The sequence below is a fragment of the Mustela nivalis genome, assembly GCF_964662115.1.
Source record: "Mustela nivalis genome assembly, chromosome: 17".
In the NCBI taxonomy this organism is placed as follows: Eukaryota; Metazoa; Chordata; class Mammalia; order Carnivora; family Mustelidae; genus Mustela; species Mustela nivalis.
In genome coordinates, this window is record NC_139036.1 from 17030618 (window position 1) to 17048677 (window position 18060).

The 18060-nt window shown below is 39.1% G+C and overlaps 1 protein-coding gene across 1 annotated transcript in view; it reads right to left on the reverse strand.

The window, feature by feature from the left end:
* PAFAH1B1 (platelet activating factor acetylhydrolase 1b regulatory subunit 1) overlaps positions 1-18060 on the reverse strand; it is a 95277-nt gene that overhangs the window by 15578 nt on the left and 61639 nt on the right. The window contains exon 3 of the mRNA XM_082707203.1: positions 118-202. Within this exon, the coding sequence (XP_082563329.1) occupies positions 118-202 (85 nt within the window). The remainder of the gene's footprint in view (positions 1-117; positions 203-18060) is intronic.

An 18060-nucleotide genomic window follows, 5' to 3' on the forward strand; every position in this document is an offset into this window, starting at 1 on the left:
GAACCATGTAACAAGTGGTAACATTTGTGAATAAATGACATGATTGTTCAATACTGATACTTGAGTTAAATCCACCTATTAACTATATCATGAATAATTGTAAAAAGGGAAACATACCATATCTAATTCAGCTTCCTTTTTAAAAACTGAATATGCCTCTTCATAGCCATTTGAACGAAGATAATCTGCTATAGCTCGATTTCTGAAAGAAAACAAATTCAAAAGACTTCTAACAAAACCTGATGTTTTTTTTAAAGATTTTATTTATTTATTTGACAGAGATCACAAGTAGGGAAAGGCAGGTGGAGGCGGGGAAGCAGGCTCCCTGCTGAGCAAAGAGCCCAATGTGGGGCTCCACCCCAGGACCCTGGGATAATGACCTGAGCCGAAGGCAGAGGCTTTAACCCACTGAGCCACCCAAGCACTCCCCAAAACCTCATTTTTAAATAAGATTTTATTTATTCATTTATTTAAGAGAGAGAATAAGGATGTGCAAGCAGGTGGAGAGGTAGAGGGGAAAGGAGAGGGACAAACAGACTTGCGCAGAGTGGGCATGCAGCTCTACGTGGGGCTCGATTCTGCAACCCTGAGATCATGACATGAGGAAAATCAAGAGCCGGATGCTCAACCAACTGGACTACCCAGGTGCCCCACAAAATCTGATTTCTATTTTAAATATTTTATTTAAAATTTCATAAATCTTAAGACACTCTTAAAAAGTATTCTCTTCCAAATCATACAAGTATTTCACAAAAAAAGGAACAAAAGCTTCTAACACATTTCATTCTGTCACAGTACATCCAAAATATTAAAACATTATTCTTGAGCTTTTAGTTGTAAGTTTCTAATGTATTGCTTGCAAGATGCAGAGACTCCTGAGTCAAGATATAGCTTATAGAACAGTTATCGATTTGTGACAGTAATCATCAATTTTGTTCATGTTTATATTCAGCCTTCCTTTACTAACTGTTACGCTAGCAGATACTCAAGAACTAGCAACTGAAATTTAGTTTTGCATAGAAAATTGTTCTGATAAATTATAATTAATAAGTATTTAATATCAGAGAAAATTTTAACCATTAAAATGGGTGAATAAAAGGGCACAAACTCTAAACTTAGTATAATATCACAGAATCACAGAATGAGACATTCATTTAGAATTAGAAAATCTGGGGCGCCTGGGTGGCTCAGTCATTAAGCATCTGCCTTTGGCTCAGGTCATGGTCCCAGGGTCCTAGGATTGAGCCCCGCATTGGGCTCTCTGCTCGACAGGGAGCCTGATACCCCCCTCTCTCTGCCTGCTTCTCTTGCATACTTGTGATCTCTGTCTGTCAAATAAATAAAATCTTAAAAAAGAAACCACACTGTAATTTAAATAATTTTAAAGTTAACATATATGCAAGGTTAAACAAAATTTAAATATATAACTATACAGTAAAATATCCTTTTTACTTCTGACCCCAATATTCTGTTCCTGGGGTAACCACTTAATGAGAGTTTTGTATATTCAGAGACAATCTATACACACACATTCGTGCATAGTCTTCTAGAGATAATCAATATTTGTTTCTTACACAGTCACATAAACTCAATCTTGGCCATCATTCTTTACCAGCAGACATAAATTTGCCTTTAAAAAAACAATTCTATGGGGCGCCTGGGTGGCTCAGTGGGTTAAAGCCTCTGCCTTTGGCTCCAGTCATGATGCCGGGGTCCTGGGATTGAGCCCCACACTGGGCTCTCTGCTTGGCAGGGAGCCTGCATCCCTTCCTCTCTCTCTGCCTGCCTCTCTGCCTACTTGTGATTTCTATCTGTCAAATAAGTAAATAAAATCTAAAAAAAAAAAGAAATTATATTCCATTACAGACATATGCTTTTACTTCCACAGACAATTTTCCTATGACCACCATATCAAAGCCACTGCCCACCTAATTTTTTAGGAAATAAAAACACTCTAACAGTATTGTAGAATTGGTGGAATCAAGTTTTAATTTAATGGCATGTTAAAAGTAAAACAGTGGAGAAAGATAATAGGAAATTATAAACACTTCATATTCCAGGTAATTATTAGCATACCAAAGATTAAAGCATAATAACTAGTAGAAGACAGGGTCAAGCACATCACATTCAAGAACATGGGGGCTGAGGAAAGATAAATCTTACTATTATTGAGTCTGTGTCTGTGTGCTGTTCCTATTACACAGCCTGTACCTTTTGGCTGTTCTACTAATGGATAACTTGCTTCATAAGAAGTATCTTCTGTACATGGAGCTGAAATCTACTTCGTCTTAATTTTCAAGTAGTTCTACTTGGGCCTTCCAAAACAATACAAAATAGGAAGGCAATGGATCTCTTAAAATAGTTAATCAAATACTGTGTTGTCAAAGCCTGTGTTACATGTACCTTCAACAAAAGTAAATTTCCCTTGGTTAGAATATCCCAAATAATAAAAGAAATAAAGAAGTCAAAAAACATACCTATTTCTTAGCTTTATTTTGTTCTTTAAAAATGTCAAGGGTAAACAAATCATATATAGTTCTTGTAAATATTTAAAGTTCCTACCTAGCTCCATTCTCACCTCAGGGTCAAGCCGTAATGCTGAAACTTTGAAGACATAGCACATAGCCTGAAACTCTGAGGCTCACATAATAAATAATACATACATATATATATAATATGTGTGCAAGTTATAAAAATTATGATCTTAATGGACTTATTTTTTAAAGAGATTAATAAATGATGGTACTTTTCCAGGAAAGAATAGTAAAAGGAGAAAAATGGAAACCAACTATTCCTTTTCCTTATTTAAAAAAAAAAAGTCCCAGTGATCCGAAGGGGCATGTGCACCCAAATGTTTATAGCAGCAATGTCCACAATAGCCAAACTATGGAAAGAACCTAGATGTCCATCAACAGATGAATGGATAAAGAAGATGTGGTATATATACACAATGGAATACTATGCAGCCATCAAAAGAAATGAAATCTTGCCATTTGCGACAACGTGGATGGAACTAGAGTGTATCATGCTTAGTGAAATAAGTCAAGTGGAGAAAGACAACTATCATATGATCTTCCTGATATGAGGAAATGGTGATGCAACATGGGGGCTTAAGTGGGTAGGAGAAGAATAAATGAAACAAGATGGGATTGGGAGGGAGACAAACCATAAGTGACTCGTAATCTCACAAAACAAACTGAGGTTTGCTGGGGGGAGGGGGGTTGGGAGAAGGACATGGACATTGGGGAGGGTATGTGTTTTGGTGAGTGCTGTGAAGTGTGTAAACCTGGCGATTCACAGACCTGTACCCCTGGGGATAAAAATATATTGTATGTTTATAAAAAATTTAAAAAAAAAAAGTCCCAACATTTTCAGATTATCACTGCCAACCCTTCAGTCTGGTTGTCTCATACCATGTTCTTTGCCAATAAATTCACATCACCGTGGATGCATTATGTATAGCTCATTTAAAAAAAAAAAAAAGATTTTATTTATTTATTTGAGAGACAGACAGAGACAGAGCATAAGAAGGGGGAGGGACAGAAGGAGAGGAAGAACTGGACTTCCCACTGGAGAGCAAGGAGCCTCAATCCCAGGACCACTGGGATTATGACCTGAGCCACGGACAACTGCCCAACCAAATGAGACACCCAGGAACCTTCCCGTATGGCTTTTAATCAAGTAACCTAATCTGTTAGTCTTGTTCACCATGTCATGAAACTCTTCCCTTGTCAGTAAATATTAATCTACAACATTATAGTTATTAATATTTCAAACACAATATTCTATGACATAGATGTACCAAATTTTATTTAAGCAATTACCTACTGTTGGACTTACAGGTTGTTTCTAATTTTAAATAATGTTGCAAATAAACATTCAATGTGAAGTCTTTCTCATATCTTTACATTAGAGTTAAAAGGTGCTACAGATTGAATGTTTATGTGTGTCATCCTCCTCCCCCCACCAATTCTTACACTGAAACATAATATGATAGTATCTGGAGATGGGGCCTTCGGAGGTGCTTATTAGCTTCTTGAGGGCAGAGCCCTCACGAATGGGATTAATGCACTTACAAAAAGAGACTGAACTAGGAGGTAAGCACCACGAGACACTGAATCTGTTAGTACTTTGATCTTGGACTCCCAGCTTCTAGAACCCTAAGAAATAAATCTCTGTGGTTTATAAGCCACCCAGTTTACAGTATTTTATTACAGAAGCCTGAACAAAGGCAAAAATTATATACACTTTTAGGACATTTTGATAGCTACTGAAAAATTGCTCCCCAGAGTTGTACCAGTTTATATTTCTATCAATAGTTATGAATGTTATCTCTTTACCATCTTTACTTTTCAAATACTGGATTAGCATTTACTGACTTAAAAAAAAAACAAACCTTGTTTTTATCCTTTGATTCTGCTTATGTAACTTTTATAAAATGTAGACTAGAAGTTATTATTTTTTTTCTTAGATTTTCTTTATTTGACAGAGAGAGACAGAAAGAGAGGGAACACAAGCAGGGGGAGTAGGAGAGGGAGAAGTAGGCTTCCCACTGAGCAGGGAGCCTGATGTTGGGCTTAATGCCAGGACCTGGGATCATGACCTCAGCCAAAGGCAAATGCTTCATGACTGAGACACCCAGGCACCCCAAGATGTTAAATTTTTAAAACATCTGCAATATTTCTATATCCTATGTAACTTAGCCCAACATCTGCATTTTTTTTTTTTTTTTAAGATTTATTTACTTTTGGGGCACCTGGGTGGCTCAGTGGGTTAAAGCCTCTGCCTTCAGCTCAGGTCATAATCCCAGTGTCCTGGGATCAAGCCCCGAATCAGGCTCTCTACTCAGCAGGGAGTCTACTTCCTCCCCTCTCTCTCTCTGCCTGCCTCGCTGCCTATTTGTGATCTCTGTCAAGTAAATAAATAAAATCTTAAAAAAAAAAAAAAAAGATCTATTTACTTTTTTGAGACAGAGCATACATGACACGGGGAGGGGCAGAGGGCAAGAACCTCAAGCAGACTCATGATGAGTGTGAAGCCCAACACAGCCATCACAGGTCTAACCCTAACCTGAGTTGAAATAAAGGGACAGATGCTCAACAGATTGAGCTACCTAGGCGCTCCTTGACATGTGCAACTTAAAAAGATGTTTTATGGCAAAAGCAATGAATAGATGAAAGAAAGAAAGATGTAGTTGATTACAAATGTGCATAAAGCAGCACCTCATTATAGTTGTATGTCACATTTATACTTTTTATAAAATGTTAGATCCAATTAAAAAAACAACATTCACGGGCGCCTGGGTGGCTCAGTGGGTTAGGCCGCTGCCTACGGCTCAGGTCATGATCTCAGGGTCCTGGGATCGAGTCCTGCGTCGGGCTCTCTGCTCAGCAGGGAGCCTACTTCCGATGTCTCTCAAATAAATAAAATAAAAAATCTTTAAAAAAAAAAACAAAACAAAACAACATTCACTGTCTCTTTTGATCCTAAAACAATCCTGCTAAAGTAGGTAAAAAAGTCTATTACCCCCACATTATATATTGGCAGACTAATTCATTGAGGAAATAAAACTAGAAAGTAGTGAAATAATCTAGGATAATAATTCCAAAAAACATTTACTGAGTGGATGGGGAATAAACTGGCTAAACTCTGCACCTCCCTTTAATCAGAGGAGTTCCATTTTTATATATACCCATATACTGCATTTTCTTCATATATGCTTTAAAAATGGACTTATAATGGGGCTCCTGGGAGACACTGTCAGTTAAGCGTCCAACTCTTGGTTTCAGTTCAGGTTGTGATCTCAGGGTCATGAGATCAAGCGCTGCATTAGACTCTGTGCTCAGTGCGGAGTCTGCTTAAGACTCTCTCCCTTTCCCTCTGCATCCCCAGCCCCTGTGCACACACGCTCTCTAAAATATGTTAAGTAACTCTTTAAAAAAAAAGAAGAAGAAGAAAAAGAAAAAGGACTTACACTGCTCTTTAAAAAGCCCTACACCTACCCCCAAATCCTTAAAGCCAAAAATGATTCACACTTTTAACCACTAGACTTTTGTTTTAGTAACTAACTAGATTTAAGAGATGGGACAACACAGTTAATTCCCAAGTTTCTAGTGAGTTTAATACCAATCACTTGGATAGAAAACACAGGGGGAAAAGAGGAAGAAAAAAAGAGACGTAGAATACAGTAAGTTCAGTTTTAAACCTTCTGACTTTAAGTAGCTATAAGATATTTAAGTAAAGATACATGATAGGGGTTCCTGGGTGGCTCAGTGGGTTAAGCCTCTCTGCCTTCGGCTCAGGTCATGATCCCAGAGTCCTGGGATCTATCCCTGCATCGGGCTCTCTGCTCAGCAGGGAATCTGCTTCCTCCTCTCTCTCGCTCTCTCTCTGCCTACCTCTCTGCCTACCTGTGATCTCTGTCAAATAAATAAATAAAATCTTAAAAAAAAAAAAAAGATACACGATGTAAGTGGTAATTAGATATACAGGTCATAGCTTGAGAGAGAGACTTGATGTAAGAAAAGCATTTGGGAAAATTAGCAATCAGGGAGTAGTAATTCAAACCACATAAGTGATGAAAGACAATTCACAAGAAGGTATATAATGAGGGCAAAAAAAAAGGAGACCAGAACGTAACTGATGGAACCTTGACAGATACCAATATTTAAGAACTAAGACAGGGGCGCCTGGGTGGCTCAGTCAGTTAAGTGTCCAACTCCTGGGCTTCAGCTCAGGTCATGAGCTCAGAGACTGGAGATCAAGCCCACATCACGCTCTCCGCCCTCAACAGGTAGTCTGCTGGAGATTCTCTCTCGTTTTCTGTCTCCCTCTACCACTCCCCGCACTCATGCACATGCAATCTCTCTAAATAAATCTTAAAAAGTAAAAATAAAAAGAAGACGATCAAGAGAGATGTCAGCAAGGCAATGGAGATGGACAGCAGTGACAACACAAAAGAGAGGTCAAAGTAAGTCTAAAAAGTGCCCAAGCAACCTGGCACTAAGAGATCCCTGTCAACTTTAGCAAGCACAGTTTCAGTACTTCAAGTGGCCTCAGTATTCCATTCCACAGTAAGATTTCAAGTGACTATAAATCACTGGGGCTGGGGAACATCAACGAGTTCTGAGAGTATCAGGGATATATTCTTTTTTTAGATGAGGATATATGTTTGGTAAACACTATGATATATGAGAGTTTTAAAAAAGAGATACCACGGGGCACCTGGGTGGCTCAGTGGGTTAAAGCCTCTGCCTTCAGCTCAGGTCATGGTCCCAGGGTCCTGGAACAGGCTCAGCAGAGAGCCTGCTTCCCACTCTGTCTCTGCCTGCCTCTCTGCCTACCTGTGTTCTCTGTCAAGTAAATATAAAAATAAATAAATAAATAAATAGAAGAGATACCACATGGCATTAATATTATCATAACACAGAACAACCAAAGAGCAAGATACATATACAAAAATATAGAAAACAAATTAGAACTTAAGTTTTTAAATGAGTCTAATGCCATTAAGGATAACTGAGTCCAGTGATGTGGAACCTCTACCAGGGAAGGTGTACCACTATCAAAGTTAAGAGTACTAAGTTAAGACGGAAGAATCTCTTGGATCTAAGAGTCTAACAGTGCTTCTAGAGTTAGCTACTAATTTCAGTTGTTAATCTAGAGTTAATTTTCACCAGGTTTTTTTTTTAAAGATTTTATTTATTTATTTGACAGGCATCACAAGAAGGCAGAGGCAGGCAGAGAGAGCGGGGGGAGCAGGCTCCCCACTGAGCAGAGGGCCCATTGTGGGGCTCGATCCCAGGACCCTGAGATCATGGCCTGAGCTGAAGGCAGAGGCTTAACCCACTGAGCCACCCAGGCACCCCAATTTTCATCAGTTTTATTAAAAATGGAAGACTTAATCTCTTCTGAAACAAGTGGACATCTAGGCACAAGTTTGTCATCATTTTTCCAAGAAACTTCACACATATGATTTAAATTAATCTATTAAGTCTCAGGAGATGAAAAAAAGCAACCAATTACTGGAATCAAAGCAAAATTCCTACATAAGTCGAACAGATCATGCTTAGTAGAACCAAACTAGTAACCCTATATACAAAGCAAAGAAAATCGCTAAAATAGAACTGAGATGAAGGACTTTTACCCATGAACAAAGAGAAATGGCTACATAGAGCTTAGGCTTACATACAGAAATACTGTTATCCTTTGAAACGATCACCAGTAAGATCTGTGTTTGCCTTCTAAACGATTCCATTTATTCAAATGCCAGGGTTAGATTTTAAAGCATTTTAGCTGACTTCCTACATTCTCTTCATTGTTCGTTTATCCCCCAGGATAATTTTTGTAGCTGTAATACCATTTCTAACACCCCACTACTACGCCAACCCTTATAAAGGAGGTAAGAGTTTTAAAAAGCTACTCCAAATGTGGGGCGCCTGGGTGGCTCAGTCTGCAAGTCGGTTAAGCATCTGCCTTCAGCTCAGGTCATGAACCAGGATCCCTGTTCACTGGGGAGTCTGCTGCTCCCTCTTCCTCTACTTTTCCTCCCTGCTTGTGTTCTCTTTCTCTCTCTCTTTCAAATAAATAAAATCTTTAAAACAAAAAAAAGTTACTCCAAATGCTGTGAACTGCTAAACAGTATCAACTCTAGAAAGACTAGATAGCACCAACAATAAAAGCAAAATACTTCAGGGTCCCCAGTATCTCCTCTAAATTTAAAACAGAGCAGAGGGAATTCCAGAGCATGCATTAGAAGAGAATGAAGTGGAAGCTGTTTTTCACAGATAAAGAAAAAGAGGCTCAGTGAATTTAACTGGCCTTCCGGCTAGCAAGCAATGAAGCTAGGAATCAAACTTGAGTCTTTTGAAGCCAATGTGACAAATAACAGTGTTTTACAAACCCTGTACTCTAGCATTCTATGGATGAAAAAAATGTTCCATGAATTCTATAAGTATCTTACTGTAAATTCATTGTTTCTATGAGAAGAAACAAGGGTAAATCAAAAGCTGAGAGTAGGATGTTTCTTACGGAGCCCATTAAACAGACACACTGAAAAGGCTGAGTTCACATATTCAGGAATTAGAAAAGCAATGGAGTTAATGCTCTTTGTTCTAAAAGGTTGCAGTGGCCCAATAAATCTGGGATGTCTGCAGGGTTATGAGGGCACACTGTTAAGATAACAGAGACGACCAGTCAGGACCAAGAATGCCAGTTCACAGCACCACGAGGACACTGTCACCCTTTAGTGCCCTGCAACAAATGACCCTCACCATTATGGACAAATATCAAGATGAACTACAAAGTCCTAGGGGAAGATATGAATAAAGTTCATTTCAAGCAAAGACACTACTGAGGGTCTTTCCATAAGCTGCCGCCACCATAGGACATCAACTAAGACAGGTAACATGACTTCTTTTTTTTTTTTTTTTTAGGATTTTATTTATCTATTTGACAGAGATCATAAGTAGGCAGAGAGGCAGGCAGAGAGAGAGAGGAAGAAGCAGGTTCCCTGCTGAGCAGAGAGCCCCATGTGGGCCTCAATCCCAGGAACTTGAGATCATAACCTGAGCCGAAGGCAGAGGCTCAACCCACTGAGCCACCCAGGTACCCCATAACATGACTTCTTAAATATGCTACAGTGTCCACTGGTCATAAGTCTTATACCTCTCCAACCACATGCACCCCAATGAAGAGTTACAATGATCATCCTTCACTACTACAATTGAAAAAATGTAAGGTAGATCAGGATTCAACAACTACCAATCTTGGGACAAGTACAAGCATAGCAAGAGGTCACCAAGAGACCTTATCTTGGCTGTGATGAAGTAAAAGAAAATGCAATGTGGGTGAGTCAGTATGAGTGGACCCTCATTTTTACCATTAAGCAAAAGAACATATATCTGGTATACTGGCCTTTTAGTTACCATTTCTCTTCAGTAGAGCTCTGGGTCTGAGGTAACATCCACCTCTCTTTCTCCACACAACAGGAGCAACAAAACTATCTACCAAGTAAGTACACCATGTTGGATTTTTTTTTTTTTTTAGATTTTTCTTTATATATTCGACAGACAGAGATCACAAGCAGGCAGAGAGTCAGGCAGAGAGAGGGAAGCAAGCTCCCCGCTGTGCAGAAAGCCCGATGCGGAACTTGACCCCAGGACCCTGAGATCATGACCCGAGCCAAAGTCAGAGGCTTAACCCAACTGAGCCACCCAGGCGCCTGGATTTTTTTTTTTTAAAGGGGAAAAAAAAAACCCACAAAAATATGCATCACTGTTAATGCTCATATTTAGATAGTAATTTTTGAGTTATGGAACCACAAAGCAGAAATCACTATTGAACAGATCGGTTTTGATCTTCTCCCTTATGTTTTCGTCTTTATACTCTTTTAACCTGTTAAGAAAAAGAACCTTACTGAAAACTAAGGTAAATGAAGGTATGATTATCATATGACTTCACACTAACTACCCTATACTTCTGATTATGCTGTTTAAAATTAATGATACATATGTTACCAACTGACATTTGAAAAGCTGCATGCACTACTATAATCAAAAGTCAGTGATGTCAGGGCGCCTTGGTGGGTCAGGGGGTTAAGCCTCTGCCTTCAGCTCGGGTCATGGTTTCCAGGTCCTGGGATCGAGACCCTCATGGGGCTCCCTGCTCAGCGGGGAGCCTGCTTCTGCCCACCACCTGCCTGCCTCTCTGCCTACTTGTGATCTCTGTTTGTCAAATAAATAAAATCTTAAAAAAAAAAAAAAAGTCAGTGATGTCAACAAAAGAAGGAGATTTTGCCTCAATTCCTCAATACAACTTTCAAGACATTTTCTCAGAGCACCTGGGTGGCTCAGTGGGTTAAAGCCTCTGCCTTCAGCTCAGGTCATGATCTCAGGGTCCTGGGACTGAGCCCTGCCTGCTTCCTCCCCTTTCTCTGCCTGCCTCTCTGTCTACTTGTGATCTCTGTCTGTCAAATAAATAAATAAAAGCTTAAAAAAAAAAAAGACATTTTCTCCACTTTTTTCTGGCTTTAATATAAAGTTTACAGTAATTTAAAAAGATATTTATTTTACTTAATTATGAGATGCACTTAGAATGTATTTCTGTGAGAAATTATTTTGCATACTTAAGAAACCCATAAAGAAAGTCAGGTTCTGCAACAGGAACAGAGAATACAGCTGTCATATATTGGGAAATTTGAAACATTTACATTTGTAAAATATAAAGCAAATTTTCACTATAGAACAAGGAAGAAAAATAAAAAAGGGAAGAGATGGGGAAAGGATGAAGAGTGTCTGTTATATTCCCAGCTTCATACTACAGAATATAAAGGAAGATCAGGTTATGGTACCTTGTCTTCCAGGAATTTAGAAATCTAAGGAACAAAACCAAAGTTACCGAAATATGTGAAACCTAGTTAAAAAAAGAGATAAATAAGAGTAAATGAAGAACTTTAAAGGTAAGATGTGAGCTGAGACTTTAAGGAAAAGATAAAGCATCCCTTATAAGGAGGGGAATCAAGGGGGAAAAAGGAATGAGAATGGTATAAAATGAAGATCTCAATGTATATTTAATCAAATCATTCAACGTTCTTGATTTTTATTTAATTATTTTTAAAAATTTATTTGACAGACAGAGATCACAAGTAGGCAGAGAGGCAGGCAGAGAGAGAGGAAGGGAAGCAGGCTCCCTACTGAGCAGAGAGCCCTATGTGGGGCTCTATTCCAGGACCCTGGAATCATGTAGAGGGCTTTAACCCACTGAGCCACCCAAGCGCCCCAACATTCTTGATTTTTAAGAAAAAAGACTGACATATTTGAGAGAGAGTGAGTGAGTGCATGCAGGGGGGGCAGGCATAGGGAGAAGAGAGAAATCTTAGCAAACTCTGTGCTGAGGGGGGAGCTGGACCTGGGGCTTGATCCTACAACCCAAGGTCATGGTCCCCAGCCAAAAATGAGACTCTGGCACTTATCTTCTGTGCCACCCAGGCACACCTCAACATTCTTGACTTTTTTTTTTTTTTTTAAGATTTTATTTATTTATTTGACAGACTACAAGTAGGCAGAGAGGAATAGAGAGAGGGGAAAGCAGGCTCCCTACTGAGCAGAGAACCTGATGCGGGACTCGATCCCAGGACCCTGAGATCATGACCTGAGCTGAAGGCAGAGGCTTTAACCCACTGAGCCACTCAGGCACCCCTCATTATTATTTTTTAATAGAAATCTCTCAGGGGTGCCTGGATGGCTCAGTCAGTTAAGCCTCTGACTCCTATTTCGGCTCAGGTCAGGATATCTCAGGGATCGAGGCCTGCCTGCCATCATGCTTCACACAGGGGTATGAAGCCTGCTTAAGTAAGATTCACTCTCTCTCTTTCCCTCTGCCCACTCCCTCCCTCCCTAAATAAAAAACTAAATGAATGAAAGAAATCTCAAACCTTCAACCAGTAAATAGAATACTTAATGATAAAACACTAAAAATATTTCCACCCAAGTCAAGAACAAGGACAAGGATGCTTATAATCACTACTATTATTTTAAACGGTTCAAAAGTAATCCATCTAATAGCTATAAATACTGAAATGCGATTAAGATAATGAGAGAAATGGCTGAAAAGACAGGACAGAAGAAAATTATGAAGGACATGCAAGGCAAGAAAAGCCAGTTTAATGAAAGTGGTATTTTAAAAAGACCTATTTAGGGGCGCCTGGGTGGCTCAGTGGGTTAAGCCGCTGCCTTCGGCTCAGGTCATGATCTCAGGGTCCTGGGATTGAGTCCTGAATTGGGCTCTCTGCTCAGCAGGGAGCCTGCTTCCCTCTCTCTCTGCCTGCCTGTCCGTCTACTTGTGATTTCTCTCTGTCAAATAACTAACTAACTAACTAACTAAATAAATAAATAAATACATACATACATAAAAAGACCTATTTATCAGAAGTATAGTGGAGGATTAGATGGGAGTGCAACCAAAGGAAGATCATCATATAATAAGTCAAGCCCTAAAGAGTAAGTGAAGATCCTTTAAAATCAGATAATCATAAACGGCATGATCATAAGCATCTCCAGAATTACCTTGCTAAATACAGGTTTCATTTGTTGATGGATCATAGTTTTTACCCTGCATCAAACAGGAAGACTGTCAATAATCTACAATACTGCTAATAATGGACTTAAATTTTTAGAGTCAGAATGGGTCAAGTCCTGGGGCACCTGAGTGGCTCAGTCCTTATAAAAAGCATCTGCTTTCGGCCCAGGTCATGGACCCCAGAGTCCCGGGACTGAGCTCTGCATCAGCTCCCTGCTCAGCAGAAAGCCTGCTTTCCCGCTCCCGCTCCCCCTGCTTATGTTCCCTATCAAAGAAATTTTAAAAATCTTAAAAAAAAAAAGGGGGGGTCAAGTCCTAATACATGGCTGTCATTCCACCGCTGCCTGATCATTTACTTGTCCCTTGTCCCCTTGCCTCATTTCTCAATTATCTAACTGTATTCCTTGGGTTGACCTCCAACCTCATACAAGAAATAGGAGCCACTCAGTACGTAACTTCCTCAACTTATTATTTGTGGCACTGCCTTTCTCTCCTACAATGTTTCTTTTTCTAATACACAGAATAAGACCAACAAATCTTTCAGTGAAATAAAATGTGATATATAAGCACAATAAAAGGACTTTGTATGAGTTCTACGTAAAGTCAACAATTTTAGTCTCGATGACCGTATCTTTTTTTTTTTTTTAAAGATTTTATTTATTTATTTGAGAGAGAGAAAGAGAGAGTGACCAGGAGGGAGAGATAGAATCTGAAGCAGACTCTGTGCTGAGCAGAGAGCCCAACATGGAGCTTGATCCTACAACCACGAGACCCTGACCTGACCTGAGCCAAAAGCAGAGTCAGATGCCTAACTGACTGAGCCACCCCGGTGCCCCTTGCTTATCTTTAGGGTTGCTTACACTTCATTTTTGTTAACAAATGTTGGAATGTATTTTTTGAAACAATCAACAATTTCATAAATTTTGGTTTAAATTCACAAATGAAGTATATGTTTTAGTTTATTGGCTTACTATTTTGACAAATCTAACATGAACAAAAGGGAAAAAATACCAGTACTCCTACAGTATAGGGTGGCAATACTTCTTATATGGAATGATCAGAATATGATGCATTCTACCGAATGAAATATTTCTATTAAAAATCAACTTTCGGGGTGTATGGGTGGCTCAGTTGGAAAAGTAACTGCCTTCTGCTCAGGTCATGATCCTGGAGTCCAGGATCAAGTCCCGCATCAGGCTCCCTGCTCAGCACGAAGTCTGCTTCTCTCTCTCCCCATTCTTTCTCTCTCTCAAATAAATAAATAAAATCTTTAACAAAAAATAAAATAAAAATCAATTTTCAAAAAATGAAAGGACTGGGGCACTTGAGTAACTCAGTTTATTATGAGTCCAACTCTTAAGAGTCCAACTCCCAATTTTGACTCAGGTCATGGTCTCAAGGTGGTGGGATTGAACCCTGCAGGGGTAGTGTCCTTGTCCTTCTCCCTCCCCCTGCTTGTACTCTCTCTGTTTCAAATCAATCAATCAATCAATCAAATCTTAAACAACAACAACAACAAAAACCTATTTAAAAAATTAGAAGACTGGGGGTGCCTGGGTTGCTCATGTGGTTAGCGTCTACCTTTGGCTCCGGTCATGATCTCCACCCTGGGCCTTGGGATGGAGCCCCACATGGGGCTCCAAGCTCAGCAAGGAGTCTAGTCTGCTTCTCCCTCTCCCCCTACGTTTCCCCCTGTCTGTGCTCTCTCTGCTTCTTTCTAATGAATAAAATCTTTTAAAAAATAAAGTAATAAAAATACTACACATAATACAAACAGAATACTTAAATTTCCCTTTGAAGACTCAGAAGCTTGTAATATTTTACAGCAAGGCATTAGAAACTTTAGTGATCATTTTATAGGATGTGATAACACAGGCAATATGGTTATAAGCTCCACGATTATCAACTTTTTAAAGTTTAAAAAGCAGCAGATGCTCAAAGCATAAGCTGGATAAAAGCAATAGTTTACTGTTAAAACTATAGTTAAAACATTAACTAGTTTATGTTTAAATATACAGCTGACCCTCTAAACAACAGGGGTTTTGAACTGTGTGAATCTACATATATTGTGGGATTTTTTTCCCCCAATATATACAGTACAGTCCTATAAATACATTTTCTCTTCCTTGTGATTTTTTTTCCCTTCCCTCCCTCCCTTCCTTCCTTTTCTTTCTTTCAGAAAGAGAGAAAGAATTCACAAGCAAGGAAGGGGGAGAGAGGGAATCCAATCAGCCTCCCACCCAGCACACTCCGACTTAGGACTCAATTTCACAACCCTGAGATCAAGAGTCAGATACCCAAATGACTGAGCCACCCAGGTGCCCCTCCTTACGAATTTATTAGTAACATTTTCCTCTAAGTTTACTTTATTTTAAGATACAGTATTTAATACATGCAACATACAAAGTATGTGTTAACCAACTGTTTTTGTTAACAGTAAGGCTGCTGTTTAATAGCAGTTAGGTTTTGGGAGGAGTCAAAGGTTACATGTTGATTTTCAACTAAGCAAAGGATCAGAACCCCAACCCTCACATTGTTCAAGGGTCAACTGTATTTACTTTAAAGTTGATGAAAATATATAGCTATTTTTATAAATATAAAGACCTGAAATTGAGAGGATATGAATTACAGTCACAGTCTTATTTCAGTCCCAGCATTCATTATTTTGCTTTTGTGGCCCAGTATGAAGAAAATTCTAATTCACAAAGATTAAGTAGTACAAACTGGATTTAAAGAACTCAAATGCAGTCTCAGAGTATTCTTCAATTAAACTGAACCAAAAGTTTTTTTTTTAAAGATTTTATTTATTTATTTGACAGACAGAGATCACAAGTAGGCAGAGAGGCAGGCAGAGAGATAGAGAGAGGAGGAAGCAGGCTCCCTGCTGAGCAGAGAATCTGATGCGGGACTCGATCCCAGGACCCTGAGATCATGACCTGAGCCGAAGGCAGCAGCTTAACCCACTAAGCCACCCAGGTGCCCCCAAAGATTTTATTTTTTAATATTTTATTTATTTATTTGACAGAGAGAGAGATCACAAGTAGGCAGAGAGGCAGGCAGAGCGAGAGGGGGAAGCAGCCTCTCCGCTGAGCAGAGAGCCTGACGTGGGGCTCAATCCCAGGACCCTAGGATCATGACCTGAGCCGAAGGCAGAGGCTTTAATCCACTGAGCCACCAAGGCATCCCTGAATGAATAGATTTTAAAAGGAATGGGAAATAACTTTGAAAACTGAACCACTAACAAGATCTAAACATTGCTCTCATTCCTATCATAGATCCTAAAGCCAGACGAGAAGTGCTCAAAACATTAAACCCTAAAAGTACCAGTAATAGGATACTACCACAATGCAAACTGTTGTGCCTACACTTGTCTTCACAACTATTTCCAACAGGATGACAATGTGCACCTGTGCCAGAGCTTTGTCTGGCATCTAACTCAATTCCATGAACATGTGTAGCTGTAGTGTTTTTTTTTTTTTTTAAGATATTTATTTATTTATTTATTTATTTATTTGACAGGCAGATCACAAGTAGGCAGAGGCAGGCAGAGAGAGAGAAGAAGGGAAGCAGGCTCCCTGCTGAGGAGAGAGCCTGATGCAGGGCTCAATCTCAGGACCCTGAGATCATGACCCAAGCCAAAGGCAGTGGCTTAACCCACTGAGCCACACAGGTGGCCTGCTGTAGTGTATTCTAATGTACAATTTTACATGTACAGGTAAGGGCATATCTTTACTTTTTTTAAAGACCAGGGCAGAACATATAAATATAAATATAAATATAAATATAAATATAAATATAAATATAGATAACATTCAAATATATGCACAGAAGAAACTTGAACACCTCAATTAACAGCAGAGGTTACTTTTTAAAAGCAAAATACAGCTTAAAAATACATTATAGTCATGAAAAGACAGGGAGGAGCCTTAGATGCATATCATCAAATCAAAGTCATTCTGAAAAGGCTATATACGAGTCCAACTTTATGGAGATGGCAAATTATGTAGACAGTAAAAAGATTAGTTGTTGCCAAGGGATGGATAAATAGATGAAGCACTGGGGTTTTTAGGGCAGTGAAGCTATATATAGGTAAAGCAGAACTGAAGAGAAGGGTAAAGTATTAGTTTTAATGTGTTGGTCAAAATTAACTAACAGAGATAAACACAATAAATTATCTAAAAAGGGTTTCAGGGGCACCTGGGCAGCTCAATGGGTTAAAGCCTCTGCCTTCAGCTCAGGTCATGATCACGGGGTCCTGGGATCAAGTCCCACAGTGGACTCTCTGCTCTGCAGGGAGCCTGCTTCCTCCTCTCTCTCTCTCTCTCTCCCTCTCTCTCTCTCTGCCTGCCTCTCTGCCTACTTGTGATCTCTGTGAAATAAATAAATAAAATCTTTTTAAAAGAATTTAAAAAGGAGACTTATTTATAAATAAATAAAAATAAAAAGGGTTTTCAGATCACTTTAGGAAGGTTGCCAGCTCAGCTGAATAGGATCTGGAAAGTTGAGAGGCAACATGCCCCAGGGCATGGGACTGTAATAATATGATAGAAAGGTGTTCTAAGACAACACACTTAGTTTCAAGCTATCCCAACTCACTCTTTCCCACAAACAGAACTATCCTCAAAGGTGACTAAGAAGAAGGAAGGAAGCAACACAGAACTCCTGAATATTTTTTTAACAGAAGGGGGAAAAAGTACGTGTGGCTGACTTGGTAGAGCACACAACAACTTATCTCAAGGTTATAAATTCAAGCCCCATACTGGGTGTAAAGATTACTTAAAATCTTAAAAAAAAAAAAAGTGAGAGAGAGAGAAGCGGAAAAGTAATAAAGCAAATAAAATAGAGGAAAGAATGTTTCAGAGAGGAAGAAAAATCCCAGGAAGAAATGGAAAATTAGATAACTCCATACTCAAAAAAAAAAAAAAAAAGAAAGAAAGAAAAAAAAAGAAATCTATGGTAACATAAAACTAAAAACAAACAAAA